This window comes from Pseudomyrmex gracilis, unplaced genomic scaffold (assembly GCF_002006095.1).
Source record: "Pseudomyrmex gracilis isolate BER0280 unplaced genomic scaffold, ASM200609v1 scaffold_113, whole genome shotgun sequence".
Taxonomy (NCBI): domain Eukaryota; kingdom Metazoa; phylum Arthropoda; class Insecta; order Hymenoptera; family Formicidae; genus Pseudomyrmex; species Pseudomyrmex gracilis.
The window spans coordinates 59,257-80,398 of NW_018020697.1; the positions used below are offsets into that span (position 1 = coordinate 59,257).

The following is a 21,142-nucleotide window of genomic DNA, read 5'->3' on the forward strand; positions in this document are numbered from 1 at the left end:
TGGCAAAAACGATTAAGATTAAAATAACAAAGACATATCTAGGATAAATAAATTTGTTAACAAGATCAAAAAAAAACAAAAAAGTCATAGAAAATATAGAACAAAAATTTACCTGAACATAAATAATAATAAAAACACTTAACAGTGTACAATTTCGTAAACGCTTTATTCATTTCTGTGATCGCAGTCCGTCATCATTTCTATTGCAGGTACCAGATTAAAGTGTGTCATCGTAGAAGCGGTTTTGCGCAGAAAAAACGTACTATCACGTGTGTAATAATCCGCGCGCCTGACGATAGATGATTTGCTCGTGCACAAGCGCACTGAATGTCGCGCGCATGCTCAGCAGCGTTCGGCGGCGCTCAGATGCATTCGGGCGATGTTTGAGAACGCGGGTTAAAACTCGACGCTCGAACGGCCGCGTTCGACAGTTAGCGAACGGACGCGCAACGGTTCGGTTGTTTTGACTTTCTTTTGGGATATTGTTCTCCTTCTTTGCAACCGTCTCTTTATCCGCCATTCCGCCTGCATAGCATGTGTTCACTAGTCCACAGCCTTGTCGCAAATTTGCCGTATCACCAGCTGCATAATAAATTTGTTTCGTACAGCCACCGTTAAAGGGCGGTAAACATCTCGTTTGAAGATACGGTTTTTTTCACACATGTGCGACAGAGAATAGCAGCGGCCTCGTTATCGCTCGAACCGTCGCTCCGGTTTTCGTGTGTGTATGTGTGTGCGTGTGTGTACAAAGAAACAGCGATCGTGTGCACGCGCATTGGTAGCATGATCTTCTCATGGATATTCCAGTGAGCATCGTGCAGTGAGCGGAGAGTTTATACCGGGTAGTGGATTTCGAGCAAGCGAGCGTGCGCGAGTGAAGCTATTGGTTTTTTTGTCGTCGCTCTTGCTAACGAAATAGAAAGAGGGAAAGACGGGGGAAGAGAGAGAGAGAGAGAGAGAGAGAGAGAGAGAGGAGAGAAAGTCTGCGAAAGCGTTGCCGAAAAAAATTGATACAGAATAATAATTCAGTGTGAAATATGGAGCGGTCGATTTCCAGAGAGGAGGGCAAGACGAGCTGGTGTACCAGCGCGCCTCTCATCACTCAGACTTGCGAGACTCTCCTCAGCAAGTGCGAGATCCCGATCATCGACCTCGCTCACATGGGTGAGTAGTACAGTGTTTTTGAACATTTTCCGCGCGTTGTATATCGGGTCGCGTGTTTGTTTCGTGCAAAAATCACGCGCGACACGCGCGCTGGCGACATCCGTTTCGTCGTAATTGCGAAGCGGCCGAGATTTATGTAGTTTGACGTTTCGCAAATCTCATTTACGAGCAAAACTTGAACATGATTTTTTCGCGGCGCAAATTTCAAAACCGCTCTGTAATAAAATAACTTCTTGCGTGTATATATCATCGTATAAATACGTCGTTATTTCGTCGTTTCTGACAAATAGAACATTGTTTCCACGTTTTGAAAAATTGCGCTCGTACGTTTTAAGTACGTTTAATGGCTAGTCTACAATGAAGGTAGTAAGGCTGTAGGAGTATAGAGTAAACTATTTTTCGGTGAAGAAACGACGGGAATAACGAAATGAGCAATTCCCATTTGCCTACTGCCTCACTGTTAGCCAATAAAAGACGCGTGTCAAAAAATGCGAAATAATTACTTATATAAACAAAAATGAAATAACTCCAAGAACATTACTTCTTACTCTATACTACCTACTCCCATTGTAAACGGCCCTTAATATGTTGGTTTTTTGTCTATTCGCGAACTGATTGTAGAACAAAACTATTTCTATCGCGTGTGTGAATCTCGCTATACGTGCGAGTCGGTCATAGGTCGCGCGATGACGAAATTAACGGCGTCAAACAAAACTGGCGTGCCTCAAAAATTACATAGAAAACACGAATGGTTTCTGGTCATTTGTGTCAAGATAACAGCGTTACTCCGATTAAAATTGTTTCGATAAAACTCAAATAAAATTTTAAGTTATTTTCATTGATGAATTTTATCGTTATCGAATCACCCCAATATGTACGACGAAAAAAAGCGTTGGCCGAGAAGCCATTAGCGTAATACTGTTCAATTAAGATTGGTTGCCACACGGTGACAACTGCTAATTTCTATTAATATCTCTGACCTTGTACAGCGAAGTTGTTTTTTGCCTCCGAGAATCGTTGTTAATGAGTTTTCGATTTACAAACCGGAAAGATATTCTGCATACGCAGATGTCGTTTCCACGTAAGCTTTGTTGTTGAACCTTGGCTTTCTCGATTCGATTTTATCAGTCTAAGTCATTGTCAAGAGAGCTTTTCTCTCAAAGAGTTCTGCGACAAGTTGTTCAATTATTGTCTTATCGCATGTGATTTCTATTATTGAAATAAAATTTAAGTTTGGCAGTTTAGATTTTTCAGTTTGAGTCAATTTGATTCACAAATGAGAAATATATATTGATACTGTAACGCTTAAAATTACAAGTAAAGAATTTTCCTGTTAAAAAACCAAGTTTTACATAAACATAATAAAATATGAAAAAAAATTATATTTACATTAAGAAAGAATTAAAAAATAGGATAAAAAAAAACACTTGGTTTTGCACTATGAGATACTTTAACCTTTCTCGTAATTGTTTCGGTCAAGTTCGCACGTTTCCACGATCTTGTTTGAAATGCGCGTTTTATTCGATCGCGATAAACGATCGTCGTTTAACGCGCATTGCGAACGCATCAATTCCGTACGACGGATTCTGTATGGTGAAATCAGAAGCGGGACACCCAATATAAACAGCGGCGGGCGTCCAAGGGAGGTGGGGCCCTTCTTTGTGAGAAAGAGGGGCTCTGACCTCAACGGATCGACGGACCCGCGGTAGGCGCCGGTTCGCTTGCCGCTGGGCTGGTTCGGTCTGGCTGTGCGCCTGGCCTCGTTGCCAAGCAGCCGTAAAAACCTCCGTGTCCGCTTCATCGTCGTTGTCGTCGTCTCTCCTCTCACAAATCCTCAAAATTCCGCGTGCGCGCGCGCACACACACTTGAGACTCGAATGGCCAGTCTCGGATCATCGTTTTTTTGTAACCGAAAAAAATCCGCTCCCCTCTCATTCCGTTCGGATTTTATTCGTCTCGTTCGCGAAGATAGAGAATCCCAGACTGCTCTTTCCGAAAGTTCCTCTTTCTTCGAGGAGTTGTTTTCCGATCTCAAAATGTATGACAACGATTTATCTGTGTAATTATAATTTTGGTATATACGCGTATTTCTGCATTTGTTTGTTATGTTGTTCTCGGTTATATGTTTCTTCACTGATGTTATTTGTCAGATATTGATTGACACAAACACTCGGAACGCGCGGCCTGAGAGATACGGTCGCGTGAACCTACTGCGCGGGGGAAATTCTTCGGGAAAACGCACACGAGTCGGTCGATTACTTCACGCGAGATCAATATTATTATGCCAAGTTATACATTACGACGGCGTAAGTCGGTAATATAATTAGATTTCGCGAGTAATGTGCTCTTGTGTTACTTATTACTACATAATTCTAATGTTACATGCCTCGAGCAATTGTTAGTCTTCTCATTATTGTTTTTCTTGTTTACACGGCGTAAAGCACAATTTTTTAATGAATTTCACACACACATACACTATGTTATTAGCACAAGAGATTTTTACCGTGCGGCGAGAGTCTCCGAGAGTGCGAAAAGTCGTTTCCTTTCTTTTTCTTTGTCGTCACTAATGGACGGCGTGGCGTACGTAAGTAGCATGTAAAGACGGCGCGTTCACAGTTGAGCGCGCGAACGTGCGATTCCGCTCACTTGCCTCATTCCACCCAAGCGAGTAGAGAATGCTTGCAGCGGTGACAAGCGACTCATTTACAGAAATTTTTTTCACGGGTCTCGACGCTCCTCACGCGCCCGTCTCGCGCCTTCTTTATGATTCACATATTGACTATATTATCGAAATTGAACGCACCCTCACTTTTCCTACTTGAGAAAGGTATTTTTTGCGAATATTCAAGCTGATAATAAGTCGAAATGTCAACCGTGTACTTAATACTTTTAAATGTTGTTTCACGAGATTCTTCGAATTTTAAGTTGGTCGCTAAGCGAGAGTAGATTCTCAACCGGATGTCGCTCGATCTAAAAGTACTGGCCTACTTGCGATTTAAGAACCGAATTTCTGACGTCTCGCGATTTCGTCGGCGCATACGTCGTGTCTGTAAAATTATATAAGTTATTAACATTTAAATATATTGCAACGCCAGTCATTTGCCATTTAAAGATCACCTTCTACTTATCGCTTTTCAAACCATGCATATATATCACGCCATTCACTTTTCTTGTTCACGTCTAAAAATATATACTAAACACAAAAGAATGTGCTTCTTTACTTTGCTTTCTCGCAAATTTTTCAACTATAAAGAATGTTCCATTTTGAACTTTAAAGAATGTTCCAATCCAGTCAATTTGCTCCAAAATTATTGGTGATAAAAAAAAAAGTTTTAAATGAAAGTGAAACGGTTTCGAAAAGAACATCTTTTTTTCACATTTTTTTCCAAATAGAAGAAAGCATCTAGAAGCATCTTTAAAAAGACCTAAAAAGATAAAAACGTCATCTCCACTGTTTTCAATTGTCCATTTTCAAACAATTGTATCTCTGAAGACGAATACAATGATCAGACATTCAAAGTCACGCCAGTAAAAGCAATAATAGATATTTTATATTAAATTTCGTATTTATTCTTCTTTTTTAGAATTTGAAAAAAAAAAAAAGATTTTTCACAAGAAACAACATTAATTTATTCTTTAACATCTTAATATAACATGACGTGTCAGAAATAATAAAGAAACCAAATGTCTTCAATCAAATATTTATTTCAATATTCTACGGTTTTCGACGCATTTTTTTTATCAACTAGTCTGACCATCATGCGTGCTCTATCGTTCGTGGGTTGTTGCAAGTTATTGCGAATTGTTGCGCGATGCGAAATTCGCTAATGCCGCTATCGCTCGCCCGAAGTGGAACACGCGCGTGCATATTCTTGACTTTAGCGGGACGCGCGTGCTCGTGTTTGCACGCGGCTTAAATAGCGTGTATAACACACTCCCCGGCGGCCAATGAAATATCTTGCGTGCCTTTGTCGCAGGCTGACAGTGTCAGATAATGATTTAAGTAGAGCCGCCGGAGCGCAGAAATAATGGCACGCGTACGTGAGAGAAAAGCGGCCCGATGCGTTTCGATCTATGCGTTCTCGGATCTTCTCATTCACCGCATCTTTCGCATGTCGATGCTCGCCAGAACGCAACGAGAAACATTGATTTGCTATAGATGCAAAATAGTTTTCGGTCATTTTTTTAAGGTTAATGAAACGAAATGTACTTATTGTGAATTTTTATTCAAGAAAAATTCACACAAAAAAAGTAGTTTTCTTCATTAATATAATATCTACACTACTTATGAATTTTTATTCTATATATTATTGACATATTGTATGTTTATTTATACGTGTATATTTTATATTTCTATATTTTTTATGTTTATATATTGTTTTTCTACGGCGCTCTTTTAATACATACCCAAAATTTGTTTCTACATATAACTTTTATTATTACAACAGAGAGAACTTGTAAGTAATAGTACAATAATCTCGCAACATACTTTTGCCTAAGTTAATCTCACTTTTCATATTTCTAAACTTGAATATCTCTTTTTCTCTTTGTTTGCTTATCTGCACGTAGATATTTGCAAGCGTCAATAGCGAGTGCAGCGGGCTAACGACCGTTTCATTTGATTTGCGAAATTTTTCTTTGCGCCAGAGAGACTTTACTGACCCCGAAAACTTGCGCAATTTGCACGGCGCGGCGGCAAGTAGAAACATGAGACATGATGAGAACAGAAAAATTGCGGGTTCGCGTGTAGCCACGTGTACAATCGCGACGAGTGTTTTTCACAATACATATCTGGATGCCGCGCGTACATGTACACATTAAACACGAGATAGGATTTTTTTCCATGAGAAAAACGCGTTAAAACAAAACGAAACGCTTATCTTGAAAAATCTTCGAAGTTACGAAGAAAGAAAAAAGATCTCTCTCGCGTGTATATGTTGCGCAGTTTTTAAGCTTCACAGAACGCTCTTAATTCCATATTTAATCTTTCATAAATCTCCAAATGAAATCAGCGACAAATTGCAAAATAATTTTGATACGCGCGATGACGCGGTTGGAAATCGGACGTTATTGTTAAGTCGATAACACAATGTACTGCTACGTACAAAACATGTTACATCGCAGTTACATTACTGAGTAGAAAATTATAACATTAATGTTACGTTACTGTTATAATTTGTGTTTACTGAGTAATGAGACGCTGCGATTGTACAGTTTTATGTCGAAAATAGCTTTTGCGAAAGATTACAAATCTCGATCGACGAAAGACGATACTCGGATTTTGCATCGAATGAAATATATTACGAATAGAAACTTGCTTTTAATCGTTCATTGTTTTTGCTTTCAAAAAAATTGGAATTATCTTATTATTTTCCGAAATTTATTTGTAAAAAGAGCAACTGCGTCATATTTTACTTATTCACGCAACACGCACACAATGCATCGTATGCGTGAATTGAATTATCAAATGTCGAGATCTCGCTTTTTATCATTCTGTATATCAAAACCGTTTTTCTTCTCGCGTTCATATGGAATTAAGTCGACGTGTTTTGTTTCTTTTTTTTTTTGCACGCATCGATTTACAACGCGAAAAGTCCGTAGTTTTCACAAAACTACGGACTTTCCGCGGTTTTTTCAACATCTGCATCGAAGCCTGTTCGACGAGGATAAAACTTGTTTATATTATGGATTTTTTTATAGACGTTTTTTACGAGCAATTGTCTGACGCAATTGCTATTAAACGCCCGATCGTTAGATCTCAAACAACAAATGATGACTGTTAATTTTCTTGCGATTCAACTATAGAATAAATATGTAAAAAGAAAGAAAAGAAACGAGTCAATGGTGCGTGTGAAATCAGCACTCCAATTAAATTTTATTAAAATTCTAATTCCGATCGGAGCTACATGAAGTTCATTCACCTTCGGAACTTAGAAACTTTATAAAAATTCCCAAAAACATTTAACTCTTTACAATTGTAAAGAGAAACGGTAGTGTTTCGCGCAGATCGACAGGTCATGCAAATGTTACTGGCGTATGTATAATATCGCACTTGCCACATATCGTGCACCTATCTGGAGTCGATGTCCGGTAACGGTATATGTCCGATCATCGTGCACTAGGCGAAAGTACGGGGGCGTCTGTCGCTACCAAGAGAAACTTTATACCGAGACGAGTTTCTCTAGGGGAATTTTGCGTCTCTAGTTGCATCGTGTGTGTACATCATCGCGTATCGGTATTTATACCCAGTCGCGCGACTTGCACGAAAAAGATTCGTTACATTTGACGAACTTTGCTCTTGTGTAGTGAACATTTGGATCCTCACCCTTTTTTTTGTATTATTAACTCTTTGATGGCGCGCGTTTTCAGACGCATATTTTTAGCACGTCCTGTCAAGCTAAATCATTTTTATTTCCTCAACTTTATTTTCTGAGAGTTTTTTTAGAAAGTTGAACACTCTGTTTGCAATCAGTACAATAAACGACACATGATTTCTAGTTTGCTTTTTCTTCTCCGAGAGGATGGAAAATAATATCGAATTTTCTTCTAAAGCCGTTATATAAAAATTAAAAAATAAATAATGCGTTTAGTTAGCGAGATATTAATCAGAATATAACAGCGAAAATAACTCGAATGACATATTGGAATTATTTTTTATCGAGCATCAAAGAGAGAGAGAGAGAGAGACTTGCCTGATAAATCGCGAATGATTCGATAAGCCACAATCTCTCGCGCGATACAAATGTATATGTGTATATATTTCTGTCACGTGGACCAGATGAATACCGTCGCGGTCAATGTTTCGAAACACTTTTGCTCCAAAAGCATAACAGTAGAATGAAAATGAAGACGAATGGAACGCGACGATTCATCGAGAATCGAAATCTTGAGACAGTTGCAGTTTTGAGATCGGGATTAGACATCCCGATGCTATTATTAAACGGTTTCTCTTTACAGTTTCTCGTGATAATAATAAGATTTCGTGTGTGTGTTATCCCCTTCTCTTGGCTTTCGCTGCCGATCTTTTGGCGCCGTGCCCGTGGTCGATGTATGCGTCCCGAGGACGTCGGAAACGAAAGCCGCGGTCTTCCTCTTTGCAGCGTCGCGGCAGCTGCGTTTGTCGTCATCGTTACGTCGCGATGCGCCGAAATAGCAGAGAACAAAAAGCAGGAAGAACAAAACGCGCCTCCCGCTGACGTCGATCGCCCACAAATATATACGTTAGAAATATTAAATATCTAAATATCAGCTGCTCACGTATTGTGGAATTAATGCTTGACGAGATCTTTTTTTTCAAAGGAGCTGAAGAATATTTACGCTCATGTATGAAGAATATTACGCTCATCACTTGAAACAACAACTAAATTTTTTATATGATTTTTAATTTATTTTTAAAAAAGACGTGAGGAGAATTGTCATTTATTATGAGATTTCAAAAGTTCAAAGGCTATATTTATCACGTATGTGACAAAAAGAAATTAAACTCGATTAAACAAACAAGTCGCTACGACGCATATATGTCATCAAGTTTACTTCGGTTTTCATGTAATCAAATTTCAAGTTATGTTCTCGGTATGCTTGTCACATACTTGTAAGTAAATATAGCCTTTGAATCTTGTATGTATTAGAAGTGTGCAAAAGTTCTCGATGGCGCTGTATGGCCTTCAGCTTTATTAGTGATCTTGCTTTTCTGTCTTTCGTTGTATTTGCTTTGTAAACTGTTATAATCTTTAACACAAATAAAGCTTGTTCTAGTGTTTTTTAAAAATGGAGATCGATAAAGTGCATATTCGGCACTGCGTGTTATTCCAATTTAATCTGGGCAAAACAGCTGCAGAAGCACAAAAACTTATATTTGTTCTACATGTGGGAAAAATGCTGTGAGTGCAAAGCACGTGTCGAAGGTTCACGAAATTTAAACGTGGTAATTTTGTGTGATCTCATCGACAATCCTACGCTCTGGAAGGCTTCAAGAGTTGAAATCTGACGATTTGCAAGGATAGCTGGATCAAGATGACTCTCAATCGAGTGTAGAACTTGCTAAACAGTTACAAGTTGATCATACAGTTGATAACAGAGCTATGATGGTTACATGCAATAGAAAAAAATATAGACAGAAAAAATAGGTTCTATATGAACTTTCTCAAGGCAACATTGCACAAAGACTAAAAAAGCACATGCATCGCGCTGCTTGTCAGATAAAAAAGGAAAAGTGTTTTATAGAAAATTGTGACTGGCAATAAGAAGTGGATTTATTACGATAATTCGAAGCATTAGGTAGACCCCGGACAACTTACAATCTCCACGTCAAAACAAAACTTTCACAACAAGAAAGTCTTGTTGCGCATTTAAGACGAGAAGGGCGTTAAAAGAAAGTAGGGTAAGAAGTAAGTAAAGTACCTTTGGCCATGCTCCCTCCTTGTGTTGGAAGACCATCGAGCGATTTTAGTGGTGAGAATCCCACACTCCCTCAGTACTCCTCCGAGCTGAATTGTTTAAATCAAGAAATAGACAGAAAATAACTATTTATTGGCAGAGGATCTAGACGACTTATTCTGTTATACGACAATACTTGTCCTCAAGTGACTGTTGCGACGCAGAAAATAACGAAACTTGAGTAGGAAGTTTTATCACACCCGTGTTTTCTAGACATTTCGCTTTCTGATTTGTTTAGGTTTAGGTTTAGGTCACTACAGCGTATCTTTGGTGATTCACTCTTGAAATATAGAAGACATTCACAAAAGTATATTGATAACTTTATCGTCTCCAAACTTCAGGAATCTTTCACAATCCAGAACTCATCAATTACCTGATAGATAGCGGAAGATAATAGAAAGCAAGGAAAATATTTTAAGTAACACTTTGTATTTTTATAATTATACAGATTTTTAGTAAAAAAACCTTTTGCACTTCTATATATAGTTTTATGTACATATACATTTATAGTGAACATAATATACGTGCACGAAATATATATCTGCACGTTGTTTCTCCTCTCGTCGTTCATGGACGGATCTCGTTACGACACGCAGGCTGCTCGAGGACGATGGCTTTCCCGATTTATGTCCTCGCGTCAAGTTTGTGTCGTCAAGGCTCGCCGTTATCGTCGCTGCTTCAGAATTTCCTCTCAATTTGAATTGACGACACGGAACCGCAACAATTTTCATTATTTTTGCGTCACTTGCTTTACTTCTTTGTCGGCTTAATTTAATAAACTGAAATTTTTCGAAAGAAAGACGTACAAGAGAAAAATATATGAGTATTTCATAATAAAATTGAAAGAAAAAACTTCGATACTTTGAAAATAAATGTGAGATCTTGATTTAATAAAAAAAACAATTAGACAATATTTATTTAGACTCATCCCCCCCCCCACACACACACACGTACACGCACATTTCAAATCTCATTGTGAAGAAAATAAAAAATTAAATAATAATTAAAAAAACAAAAACTTATCTAACGATCAAACAAAAACTTTAATAGCATTTATTAAAATGTTACAAGCACATATTAATTTAACTGAAAAACATAAGGAGCGTTTTGTATTTAGTGATTCTAACACTGTAACAGTTTTTTACTGCTGTTCATTTTCTCGGTAAATGAGAGTTTGAATGAGAAAACCAATACCTCGGTAGATATTTACAGTTACAATTCCGCGTATGACGCATGTATACGTGCAAAACTCACCGAACGTGATTTATAAACCTGTGTATATACGTATGCCATATGTATGCCAAAGAAAGATGATCCTATCTGTAAATTTTATTTTTTTCTTTGGTATTGCGTTATCGGTCTTGTATGTCAACGGACGTATATACAACCAGAGCGGAAAGACACAATCGATCATCGTTACAACCACGGCAAATCTGTATCGGCTTTCGAGAATATCAGAGAAACTCAATATATTAAATAAATATTCGAATGTTTCCTTAATCTGTTGATAGATATGTGGTTGCAACATTCGTCTGTAATCTTCCATGAAATCTGATCCTCTTCAGCGTTAATATCGTTTCGTTTTATACAAGACAATATTAACGTATAATAAATATAAATTGATAAGAGTATAGATATATATATACAAGAGTATACATACATATACATTTTTTTCAACTTAAATCTACAAGAAACAAAAACTGGCATTACCTATCTTATGTTTTTCCTCAATATTTCAATCGTTTGAATTTAAATTTTCAAAACTTCGAAAATCAATTTTTTTGCAGAATAAACTGATAAGTTGCACTGATATTTGTACACAAGAGAATTAACAGTAGGAAAAATGTGTAGGAAATATTAAAAGAAAAATCACAGAACAATTAAATACTAGAAATTGTTCTGCATAATTAAAAAATTTGTGAAATAATATCTTGAGAATTGCGCGTAAATATTAGGTCTGTTCTTTTTCCATACTTTGGCTGCACTAGTTCACAGTCTATCTTTTTCCTTTTAATATAGATAAAAAAAGATAGACTGTGAACTAGTGCAGCCAAAGTATGGAAAAAGAACAGACCTATTGTGAACAATCGTGACTGAGCACGGGAGATCGGCGATTTTTGTGTGCAGATGTTCACTTGTGCGCTACATACTCAAACGTGTGTTCTTCCAATTTCAGGCACAGAAAGATGTCCTCAGAAGGGAGTCGTGAAGCAGGTGGCCTCGAAGCTGGTAAGGGCGCTGTCCGAGAAAGGATTGGCCTTGCTCGTCAACCACGGCATTCCGGAATGCAAGGTACGATAAAAGAAAATGAGGAAGGAAGGAAAAAAACTTGCGCTTGCAAAACAAATATCGAGAGATCCGCGCGAAGGCTTCTTTTGACTGATCAAACGCCGCAGATTTCTATCACTCGCGGATGCGGTCGATATCACGCGCTGTCGCAACTCACCGACGTGATGGATCCTTGTAACGCCGAGAAAACGGAGTGTCGTGTAACTCTTCTGTTTCCGCACTATTAGAGAAAATTTTCCGCGCGCGGTTAAAAATAATTTTATTATTTCCGTTGTGGACCTATTTGGAGTTATAAATAAATCTACTGTAAAAAATATTATATACAGGATCTCGATGAGCACAGAAAAAATACATAAGATTTTAACGGCAACTTTTAAGTAGCTGATCTTATGAATGTAATTAAAACTATAAAAGAAAAAAGAAGCATGTGTAATTAGAAATAACAATATATATGTATTTATAATTTAATAATAGGTATATGTGCAACACTGCAAACATTAGAAAGGGTCGATAAGAGCCGGACGTAGATATAAAATGGCGTTTGAACGAAAGATAAGATTAAGACCGCGCATTAAGTGCGCGCATAATGCTTTAGAGAATTTATCATTATCAGCCGATCGTGTTGTATTATCGATAGTCGTTTAAGAACTTTCTCTTTGGGAACGCTTCTCCAAAAAAGACATTGAAATTCAGCCGTTATACTAAAGCGCAAAACCTTTCTTAGTAGTTTATTATCGGCCGCTTGAGCATATCTCGAGGTTAATGAAGAAACGTTGAATTCTTGAATTTTCAAGGGCCTGCGATAAACATACATTGCGAGCAACGGCCTTGCGGGCGTTTGTGCTTGCTATCGGAAACTTGCGGGTGATACCACAACAGCGTATGTTGTATAGTTTCACACGATAATCCACTCACGACTTGTGAGCGTGCATAACGATAGTTGACTTAAAAACCGAGAATGTAAGAATTTAACGAGTAACGCAACTTTGTCTCTCGTGTTACGCGAGAATATAATATTCTTCTCGGAGAAAAAAACACATCAAAATCATAAATCATAAATCCTCCTACCAGAAAAAGCGTGTGTAAATAATTATAATCGATTCTCTCGATATTGATTGTTGCCACTTTTATCTCGACGCTGATTAGACGTTTTTCGGATGTGTTTCTCGATGTCGTACGAATATATGTATATGTATATATGTATATTCGCCTGTGTGTTGTGCTAGTTATAAAAAAAACGTGCAGATGTATCAATATCAAAACGCAGCCACGAAGTCGAGATATAAGATTTTTCAAGGATACTTGTACACAAATCTCTCTAATGAGATCTCAATTCGAGTAATTCTTTGACAAGTAATCGCGACGCAATGCGGCAAGTTCATTAAAATAATCGCACGACAAATACGTAGAACGAGTCTGTGGAACAGGCAGATTGATCAGGTGTATTTATTAATCATGCTGGATTTCCTTTATAGCTATCAGTCGAGAGTGTACATACGACATATATGTATGTGCAAAATATCAAGTCTCTTAAAAAACACTTGATGTTAAAGAGAGAGAGAGAGAGATCTAAATTATGATTTAAGATACATTTAATTTTACAATTATCGAAAGTTTTTGAAAGAGCGCAAGAGAGATTTCTTTTGAAGAAATTACATTTTCGTGAAAAAGATTATTAGATTAATTTATTAATTTAACTGGCAGTTTAACTAAATTAATAATTTTCATTTTGTTTTTTTTTTTTTATCGAAACTTTATATTTTCTGTTTTATATGTATATATATACATGTATACATTAAAAAATTAATTTTCTATCAGTGCAATCCACAACATTATCTCTGGAATTTAAATGTTGATGTCTCTTTTTTGTGATATTTTCTGGTAAGATAATCATTTTTTTTAAATCACAGATTATTTCGATTCGAATTTTTTTCGCGGTTGACTCACTTGAGAAATTTAGCATAAAAAATATATGCTCGAATAAAAAGTTTTACACGATGAGCCGTGCACTTCGTTCCGCATGTCGGTTTTCATCTCTAGTATTGGAAATAACACATGCGACTCCGTTCTCGGACAAGCTCATACACGGCCAGCAGCAAACGTCACTCGCGCGTGCAACCGCCGATTGTTTCGCGCGACGGAATCACGATCGCGTTCTTGGTTTTTTTCCCCGCGACGACTGTTCTTTCCACGACATTACATAACGGAAGCAACATACATTATTACGCCATCACTAGGTACGAGATTACACGTATTGGCGCTACGGGTGTTCTCCTTTGCAAGAAGATTCATCCGTGACTAAGAAAATCGTCACGACATACGTGTCAACTGTCAACGTGAATTATTTCCTCGATACGCTTCGCTTTCCCGAAGCTACCTGTGATTCGAGGAATCGAAGACGCCACGCGAGAAACACACAAACGCGGCGTGTTATGAAATCGCGTGATTATTTGCACAGAAATAAACGTTTTTTGTTTGCAATTTAACTGACGGAAACTTGATCAATTACTGGAGATTTTAAGATAGAATCTCCGTTTCGCCGAAAATCGATTCCTCATCACGTTCCTTCGAGTTGTTAAATCTATATTTAAAAATAGAACTCGGGAAGATCGAAAAACGCACGATCGAGAATATTACTTCCTGTCAATTCCTGTAACTGATTATTTACATAAGTGCGAGAAACGTACCGATGCAACACTAATGCGCAATATTCATCCCCCCGAACTTATCGCGCGAAATTAAAAGTCAAATTTGCTGCCTGTTACTGGAATGATCTGGATATTTCTTTACAATGTCTACACGTCACACGCGAAATCTAAAAAGTGTGTTTACAGCAACGTCAAGATACCTACGCGAGATACGCGATCTTTCGGATACGCGTATATCCGAGAACAATAATTTTCATTGACAGAACGAATCTTATCGTTATTTTATTTACATGTATATTTTCTTCCTCGCTTTCGTGATTCATTAAGATATTGTCTTCTCTCTTCACAGCTGAAGGCAGCTTACCGAGCTATGGATGCGTTTTGCGATTTGCCGGACGAAGAACGTGCAAAATACGAACGCATTCCGTCGGATAATCATGGCTACGTGAAACCAGGCACAGAAACGTAAGTCGGAAAATTGTATCTCTTCCTTGTGACTTGCCGCTATTGAATAAATTAGTTATTACACAAATTGAGATTTATTTCTATATGTTTAGATTTTCGGACGAAGTGGAAATACGTCATTCTTTCAACATAACCAGACGCGATGGATTGCTGCCTGACAAGGTTGATGGATTCAAATTGGCGGTGGACGAATTGTCGAGCGATTTCACACAATTATCCACTATGCTTCTGACTGTAATAATCTCTCTTATTGTTTTATATTTTTTGAATTATATTATATTTAGTTTTTCTTTCAGTATGTCTGCTATGCTATCGCTTTGTTATTATTTTTGTGATAAACGTTTCCGCCAGAAGCTCGTGTTCCTAATCTCGGAAGGCAGATTTTCATTTCGCTGCTTGCACATCGACTAACAACTCGATCTCTGCAGGAAGAGCAATAAACAATAGAAAACCCTGTTCGTTACAGGCGCTGTCTGTGGGCTTGGAACAGTCCCACGACTTCCTGTTGTCGAAGCACGCGCACATACTCGGCCCCGGGAACTCTTCCACCCTGCGTCTTCTGTATTATCCGCCGGTGGGTGCACCGGAGCCAGGAGTGACTCGATGTGGTGTCCATTCCGACTACGGCACTTTCACTCTGTTGGCGCAAGTATGTAGATTCCGATATTGCGCGCGCGCTTTGCAAAACGGCGCGTATTACGATCGAAAAGATTCACAGTTGTAAATAAATTTCTTAGGAGAAATGCGTGGGAAATGCGTGACGTCTGAAAACGTTATAAATTCCGCGTATCTTTATATTTTCCCGGTAGCCGTCAGATATACAAATATTCTATATCGCGCATTTATTCGTGCTTCATCATCGCTCGTTGCGATAAAGCGGCTTCACTGCTGTCAACTAAAATGAGAAAGTATTTATGAAAAAGAAAAGACGAGTAAAAGATAAACGTATTGGTAAGTCAAAATAGTATTTGCACACGTGATTTACATACTTCAAAAGATGATACGTTCGGTACATCATAGACCGTGATTAAACAAGATCAAAGATATAAAAGCGCGCGACGTTACATTTATATCTATAATCAGTATGTATACCATACATACAGATATACATTATCTATCACGTGTGTCGTTTTAAATCAACAATGTACGCACGAAATCTTTTTTCAGGACTGCGAAGGCGGTCTTGAAATACAGTTTCCACGTGGAGATCGATGGACTAGAGTGGGTCATCTGCCGGGCGCCATATTGATGATTAGCGGCGAACTATTGGCATGCTGGACCAAGGGACAGATCCAAGCACTGAGACATCGCGTCATCATGCCAGAGCACTACGGTCGTGGCCGTCACGCCGTCGCCTTCTTTGTGCATCCAGATGACAGCATTCCGATCGAGCCGCTCGACATGCAGATTGCTGCCAATCAAGAACCAACACTTTGCCGTCTCCAGAAGAAGAAACGCACCGTCTTCACGGCGTATCAGCATCTTCAGCGACGACTTCGCGAGACTTACGCGTCCTAACTACTGTCTGTTTTCGGATATCCCGTAAAATCAAAATCTTCCGTAACGTTATTCGCGGTACTAAAAAAATATAAAAAAATAAAAAAAAAAAAAGTTTTCATGCGCACTCATTGAACAAAAAATACAATCTCGCGATTTAATTTCATATCAGTTCGATATATTACGAGTAAAATTGAATATCTTACAGATAAAAGAATTATAAGTTTTTTTTTAATTTTAAAATGTTTTTTTTTAATTTTGACAAATCGCACTATACATCGCCTGTAGATATACGTGTTACATATAAAAAAAGATCAAATGTCGAAAAATAATTGCACATAATTCATGATGATTCATTCCAGTTTTAATGTATCAACTCGATACAAGTTCATTACCGACCATTTTTAGTTTGAATTTCAACGGCCTAACTTAATTACCATCTTGTCTTCACGATCTGCGTTCACAAAGACTTTTTTCACTGAGCGAAACTATACAATACGCTAAATGTAAGAAAAAAATATGTAAAAAGTATGTAAAAAATGCGAGTCTCAGGCAATAAAAAAATAACGTAATTTGTACTTAATTTTTAATAGAAAATATTTCTATTAAGATATATATATATATATACAGTAGAACCTCGATAACTCGAATCTCAAGGGAAGAGCTAAAATCTTCGAGTTGTAGAGGTTTCGACTTATTGAAGTTCTTTTTTCCTTTCCGCAGAGCAGAAGAGAATGAACAAAATTTTCGTCTTATAGAGGTTCGAGTTATCGAGGTTTGACTGTATATATATATATGTATATATTACATGTATAAACATTTTAACTTTACTTAGAATCCAGGATCCCAATCGGTTTCTTGCGGCTTTTTGTACATCTGATAACAAATCAAAATGTCTCCGGGTTTGAAGGACACGTTAGGATTCTCGAACCTCAAACCGCACTCTACATTTGTTTTTATTGATTCTGTTTCGGACTTCATATGTCTCATAGAAGACAATTTCCCTGAAAAAGTTAAAAAAAAAAAACGCGTTTTATCATCGTTCCTATCGCAACTGATAAACAATATTTCTTACCGACATAGATGGTTTCTTGTCCGCGTATCATGCGGTACATCGCGTCTTTCTTGAGAATACCTTTGGTACATCGGCAACCCGCGACCTTAAGTTTCTTTTTCTTTTCAGTGATCTCGAATTCCTGCAGCACATTTGCTTCGCCTGTAAAAACAGTAAACATTCAAAATACAAATTTACGATGTTAACAGCGTTCTTCACGTACCTATCACCTCTTCAGCTTCGATGTGAGGCAGCCTGTTGTTTAGTTCCTTTTTGACATCGTCTACGAGCTTATATATCACGTTGTATGGGCGAATCGATATCTCATTTTTACTCGCTTCTTTTTCCAAGTCCTTCGTGATGTTCACGTTAAAAGAATATATAATGGCTGTAAAGATTTTAAGGCGGTTAGATTTATAGAGAGCTTCATTTCACAATTTCATCAACGTGTCTCACCATCGAACACCTCCGCCATTTCCAGATCCGTCTCTGTGACGGGTCCGACGCCGTAATGAACGACGCTCAATTGGCACTTATCGTCGCTTCCGTACGTATCGAAAACGTCAAGTATAGCTTCTACGGAGCCAGCGACGTCGCCCTTCACGATGACGTTGAGTCTAGGCTTTCCGTTGTCGGGTCTCTCGTTTTTAATAGGAAGCACCAATTTTGCGTATCTGCCAATTGCCATTCTCTTCTCTCGCAGTGTCTTGTATTCCTAGACTCGGTAATAACAACGTAGATGAGATGTATAACGCATTATTATTAGACCGCAAACAAAACGTCTTACTTTTAGATGTTCTTCATGTTTTTTATCCGCCGCAATTTTATGCTCCTGCGCTAGCTTCTTTGCTTTCTCCGTTTCTCTGTATCGCATCACCATGCGTGCTTTTTTCTCACTATCGACTTCGAGTATTTCGTCCCCAGCATTGGGCAAATCCTTCCAGCCGATGATCTGTACTGCCTCGGACAATTTCGCTTCTGTGACCGGCTTTCCGGAATGATCAAACATGGCTCTTACTTTGGCCCACGTCAACCCACTCACTGTTGAACGAAATAGGAAAAATGTTAAATATACAGGATTTTTTTACTTTACGGAGTTAATTTTACAAAGAACATTAGAAATAAAATAAATTTTTCTTTTTCCTGAAATAAAGCGGTCTTTACCAAGAAACGCTCCTTTCCTCAGAGTACCGCGTTGGATTAAAGCTGTCGCTAATTTGCCGCGATAACGATCGATGTAGCATTCAATCACAACAGCTTCGACCAATCCCATTGGATCGCCCTTCAAACCCATGAGTTCAGCTTGTAATGCTATGGTTTCCGTCAGAAGATTTACGTTAGTTCCATTCAACGCCGATATATTAACGCACTGAATATCGCCGCCCAACGATTCTACCAAAATTCCTTGTTGCGCAAGCATGTTCTGCGTTCTCTCCTAAAATGCACTTCATAACATAAATATTGCTCGTGTTGGGTTGTTGGGAGAATTCGTAACATTTTCCAATATAACCAGGAAAATATGTCCGAGATATGTACACAAGACATCGCGCACAGATCTAACTCAGAGCCTTCCAACTCGCACACGGCGTGCGGTTTGCGCCATAAGATTTCTATGCAGTCACGTGATCATTTGGAAGGCTCTGATCTAACTAACAAATCAGACTAAAAATATCAAACAGCATCTTACATGAACATATATTATAAACGTTAAATTATTTGAGTCAGTACAAATCTTTAAATTTCATTTAAAAATCACTACGTTCTTTCCAAACAAGCAAATTAATTAAAATTCACGTACAATGTCAGCTTCAGGTTTATCGATTTTATTGATCGCCACGATTATCGGAACATTCGCAGCCTTTGCCATATTTATGCTCTCCACAGTTTGTTCCATCACGCCGTCGTCAGCTGCTACCACTAGTACCACGATGTCAGTCACTTGCGCGCCCCTCATTCGCATAACGTTGAATGCAGCGTGGCCGGGAGTATCGAGAAACGTGACTGTTTCTCCTGTTTTTAACGTCACATTGAAGGCACCGATGTGTTGTGTAATGCCACCGAATTCCGTTTTTACAACGGATGTGTTGCGCAATGTGTCCAACAAGGTAGTTTTGCCGTGATCGACGTGGCCCATAATTGTCACTACCGGATGACGTTTAATCAAAACGGATTCGTCTGATAAAGGCCGCTTGACGACATCGTGATCTTTCGTTTCCTTTTCTCTGCTCTCTGGTCGGGAAACTAGTCTAAACTTTGCACCGAGTTTTCGCATCACGTCGTATACTATATTTGGGTTCTCAATAACAGTATTTTCATTGTATTTTCCACTTGAATCAGAGAAAGAAAGCGCTTCGATTATATCATCTATATCTCTTTTTGCAGATGCTGCTAGCTCCGATACTGTCATTCTGTTCCATATATCCACAACAGACATGTCTTTTTTTGCTGATTTTATCTTGAACCCTGTGAACTGTGGTTGTACATGTTTTAATTTTAAAATGTGATATTTTAAAATTTAATATCCAACTGAAATTAGATCACTTACCTTTTCTTTTCTTTTCTTGAAGCATTGTGGCGTTGTGTGATAATGCTGACATAATGTATATGTGATACATAAATTGTGCAGAATTGTATAATTTCTGATATTATCACTTCTGACAATTTCATAGAATGACTGCCTCAGTAAACTGCAAAAATTGTAATATTTTAATAAAACTAACAGAAAATATAGTTTTATTCTTATCTGTATCACAATTTAATATAAATTATTACAATTTAATTGTATTTTAGAAAGAGTAAATAACAGTATAAATATAAATGACTAAACCTAAATTATTTTAAAGTTATGTTTCACTTCAAAGGAAAAAATTTGTAACTTATTACAATTCTTCCTCGAGAACAGATGCTATTGAATAAATCTCAAAGGTGTAACTTCAATCATCGTTTTGTCATCTCATTAAAGATACAAATAATCACCTGAACTCCGTACATATCTTGATCAAGGATGCAGCCATGTTTTGATTATGCAATCAGCTTAGCCAACTTGAGAAAATCAAATAATTGGCGTTAACTGCGTTCCGAGTTACGCATATGCGCGCATTTATCTAGAGTACACGTGACGTATAGTATAGATAAATGCGCGCATAAGCGTGAAACGGAACAGCCCTCGTTTAAACCTTTGACCTTTGACTATATCAGAGAGAAGCCTGAGCCTATGTCACACTACGAATTGGGATTGAGATTTGATTGAAATTTGACCAATCCGAAAAAAGAAAACCAATCCTAAGTTTAGTGATCTTCTCTCTGATTGGCCAAATTGCAATCCAATCTCAATCCTAATCCGTAGTGTGACATAGGCTTGAGAGCGGCCACGGCTATAAAGCCCGTTCTACATTGATCGCAAGCGCAAACGCAAGGAACAGGTCTCGTAGAATTGACCAATCACGCTGGTCAATTGGCTGATTTGATCAATACGATTAGTCAATTCTACCAGACCTGATCCTTGCGCTTGCGATCAATGTAGAACAGGCTTTATATCTCTAAGCACTCTCTATTCAATTAGAGAAAAGAATTTCGACGGACAAAAACT

The 21,142-nt window shown here is 38.0% G+C and overlaps 2 protein-coding genes across 2 annotated transcripts; one reads left to right on the top strand and one right to left on the bottom strand.

Moving 5' to 3' along the window:
• Positions 1 to 403: 403 nt before the first annotated feature.
• On the top strand, positions 404 to 17,077 carry LOC109856284 (UPF0676 protein C1494.01). Its single transcript, XM_020431368.1, has 6 exons — positions 404 to 1,164; positions 11,777 to 11,892; positions 14,887 to 15,002; positions 15,095 to 15,236; positions 15,469 to 15,651; positions 16,170 to 17,077. Exons 1-6 carry the CDS (start codon positions 1,038 to 1,040, stop codon positions 16,518 to 16,520), a joined length of 1,035 nt encoding a protein of 344 aa, XP_020286957.1. The 5' UTR covers positions 404 to 1,037; the 3' UTR covers positions 16,521 to 17,077.
• LOC109856283 (translation initiation factor IF-2, mitochondrial) lies at positions 16,756 to 20,636 on the bottom strand. Its single transcript, XM_020431367.1, has 10 exons — positions 20,530 to 20,636; positions 20,099 to 20,240; positions 19,352 to 20,023; positions 18,718 to 18,988; positions 18,341 to 18,594; positions 18,010 to 18,268; positions 17,777 to 17,941; positions 17,575 to 17,715; positions 17,331 to 17,503; positions 16,756 to 16,999 (listed from the first exon to the last, which is right to left on the bottom strand). The coding sequence occupies exons 1-9, from the start codon at positions 20,565 to 20,567 to the stop codon at positions 17,331 to 17,333; spliced, it is 2,115 nt and encodes a 704-aa protein (XP_020286956.1). The 5' UTR covers positions 20,568 to 20,636; the 3' UTR covers positions 16,756 to 16,999.
• Between the last annotated feature and the right edge of the window lie 506 nt (positions 20,637 to 21,142).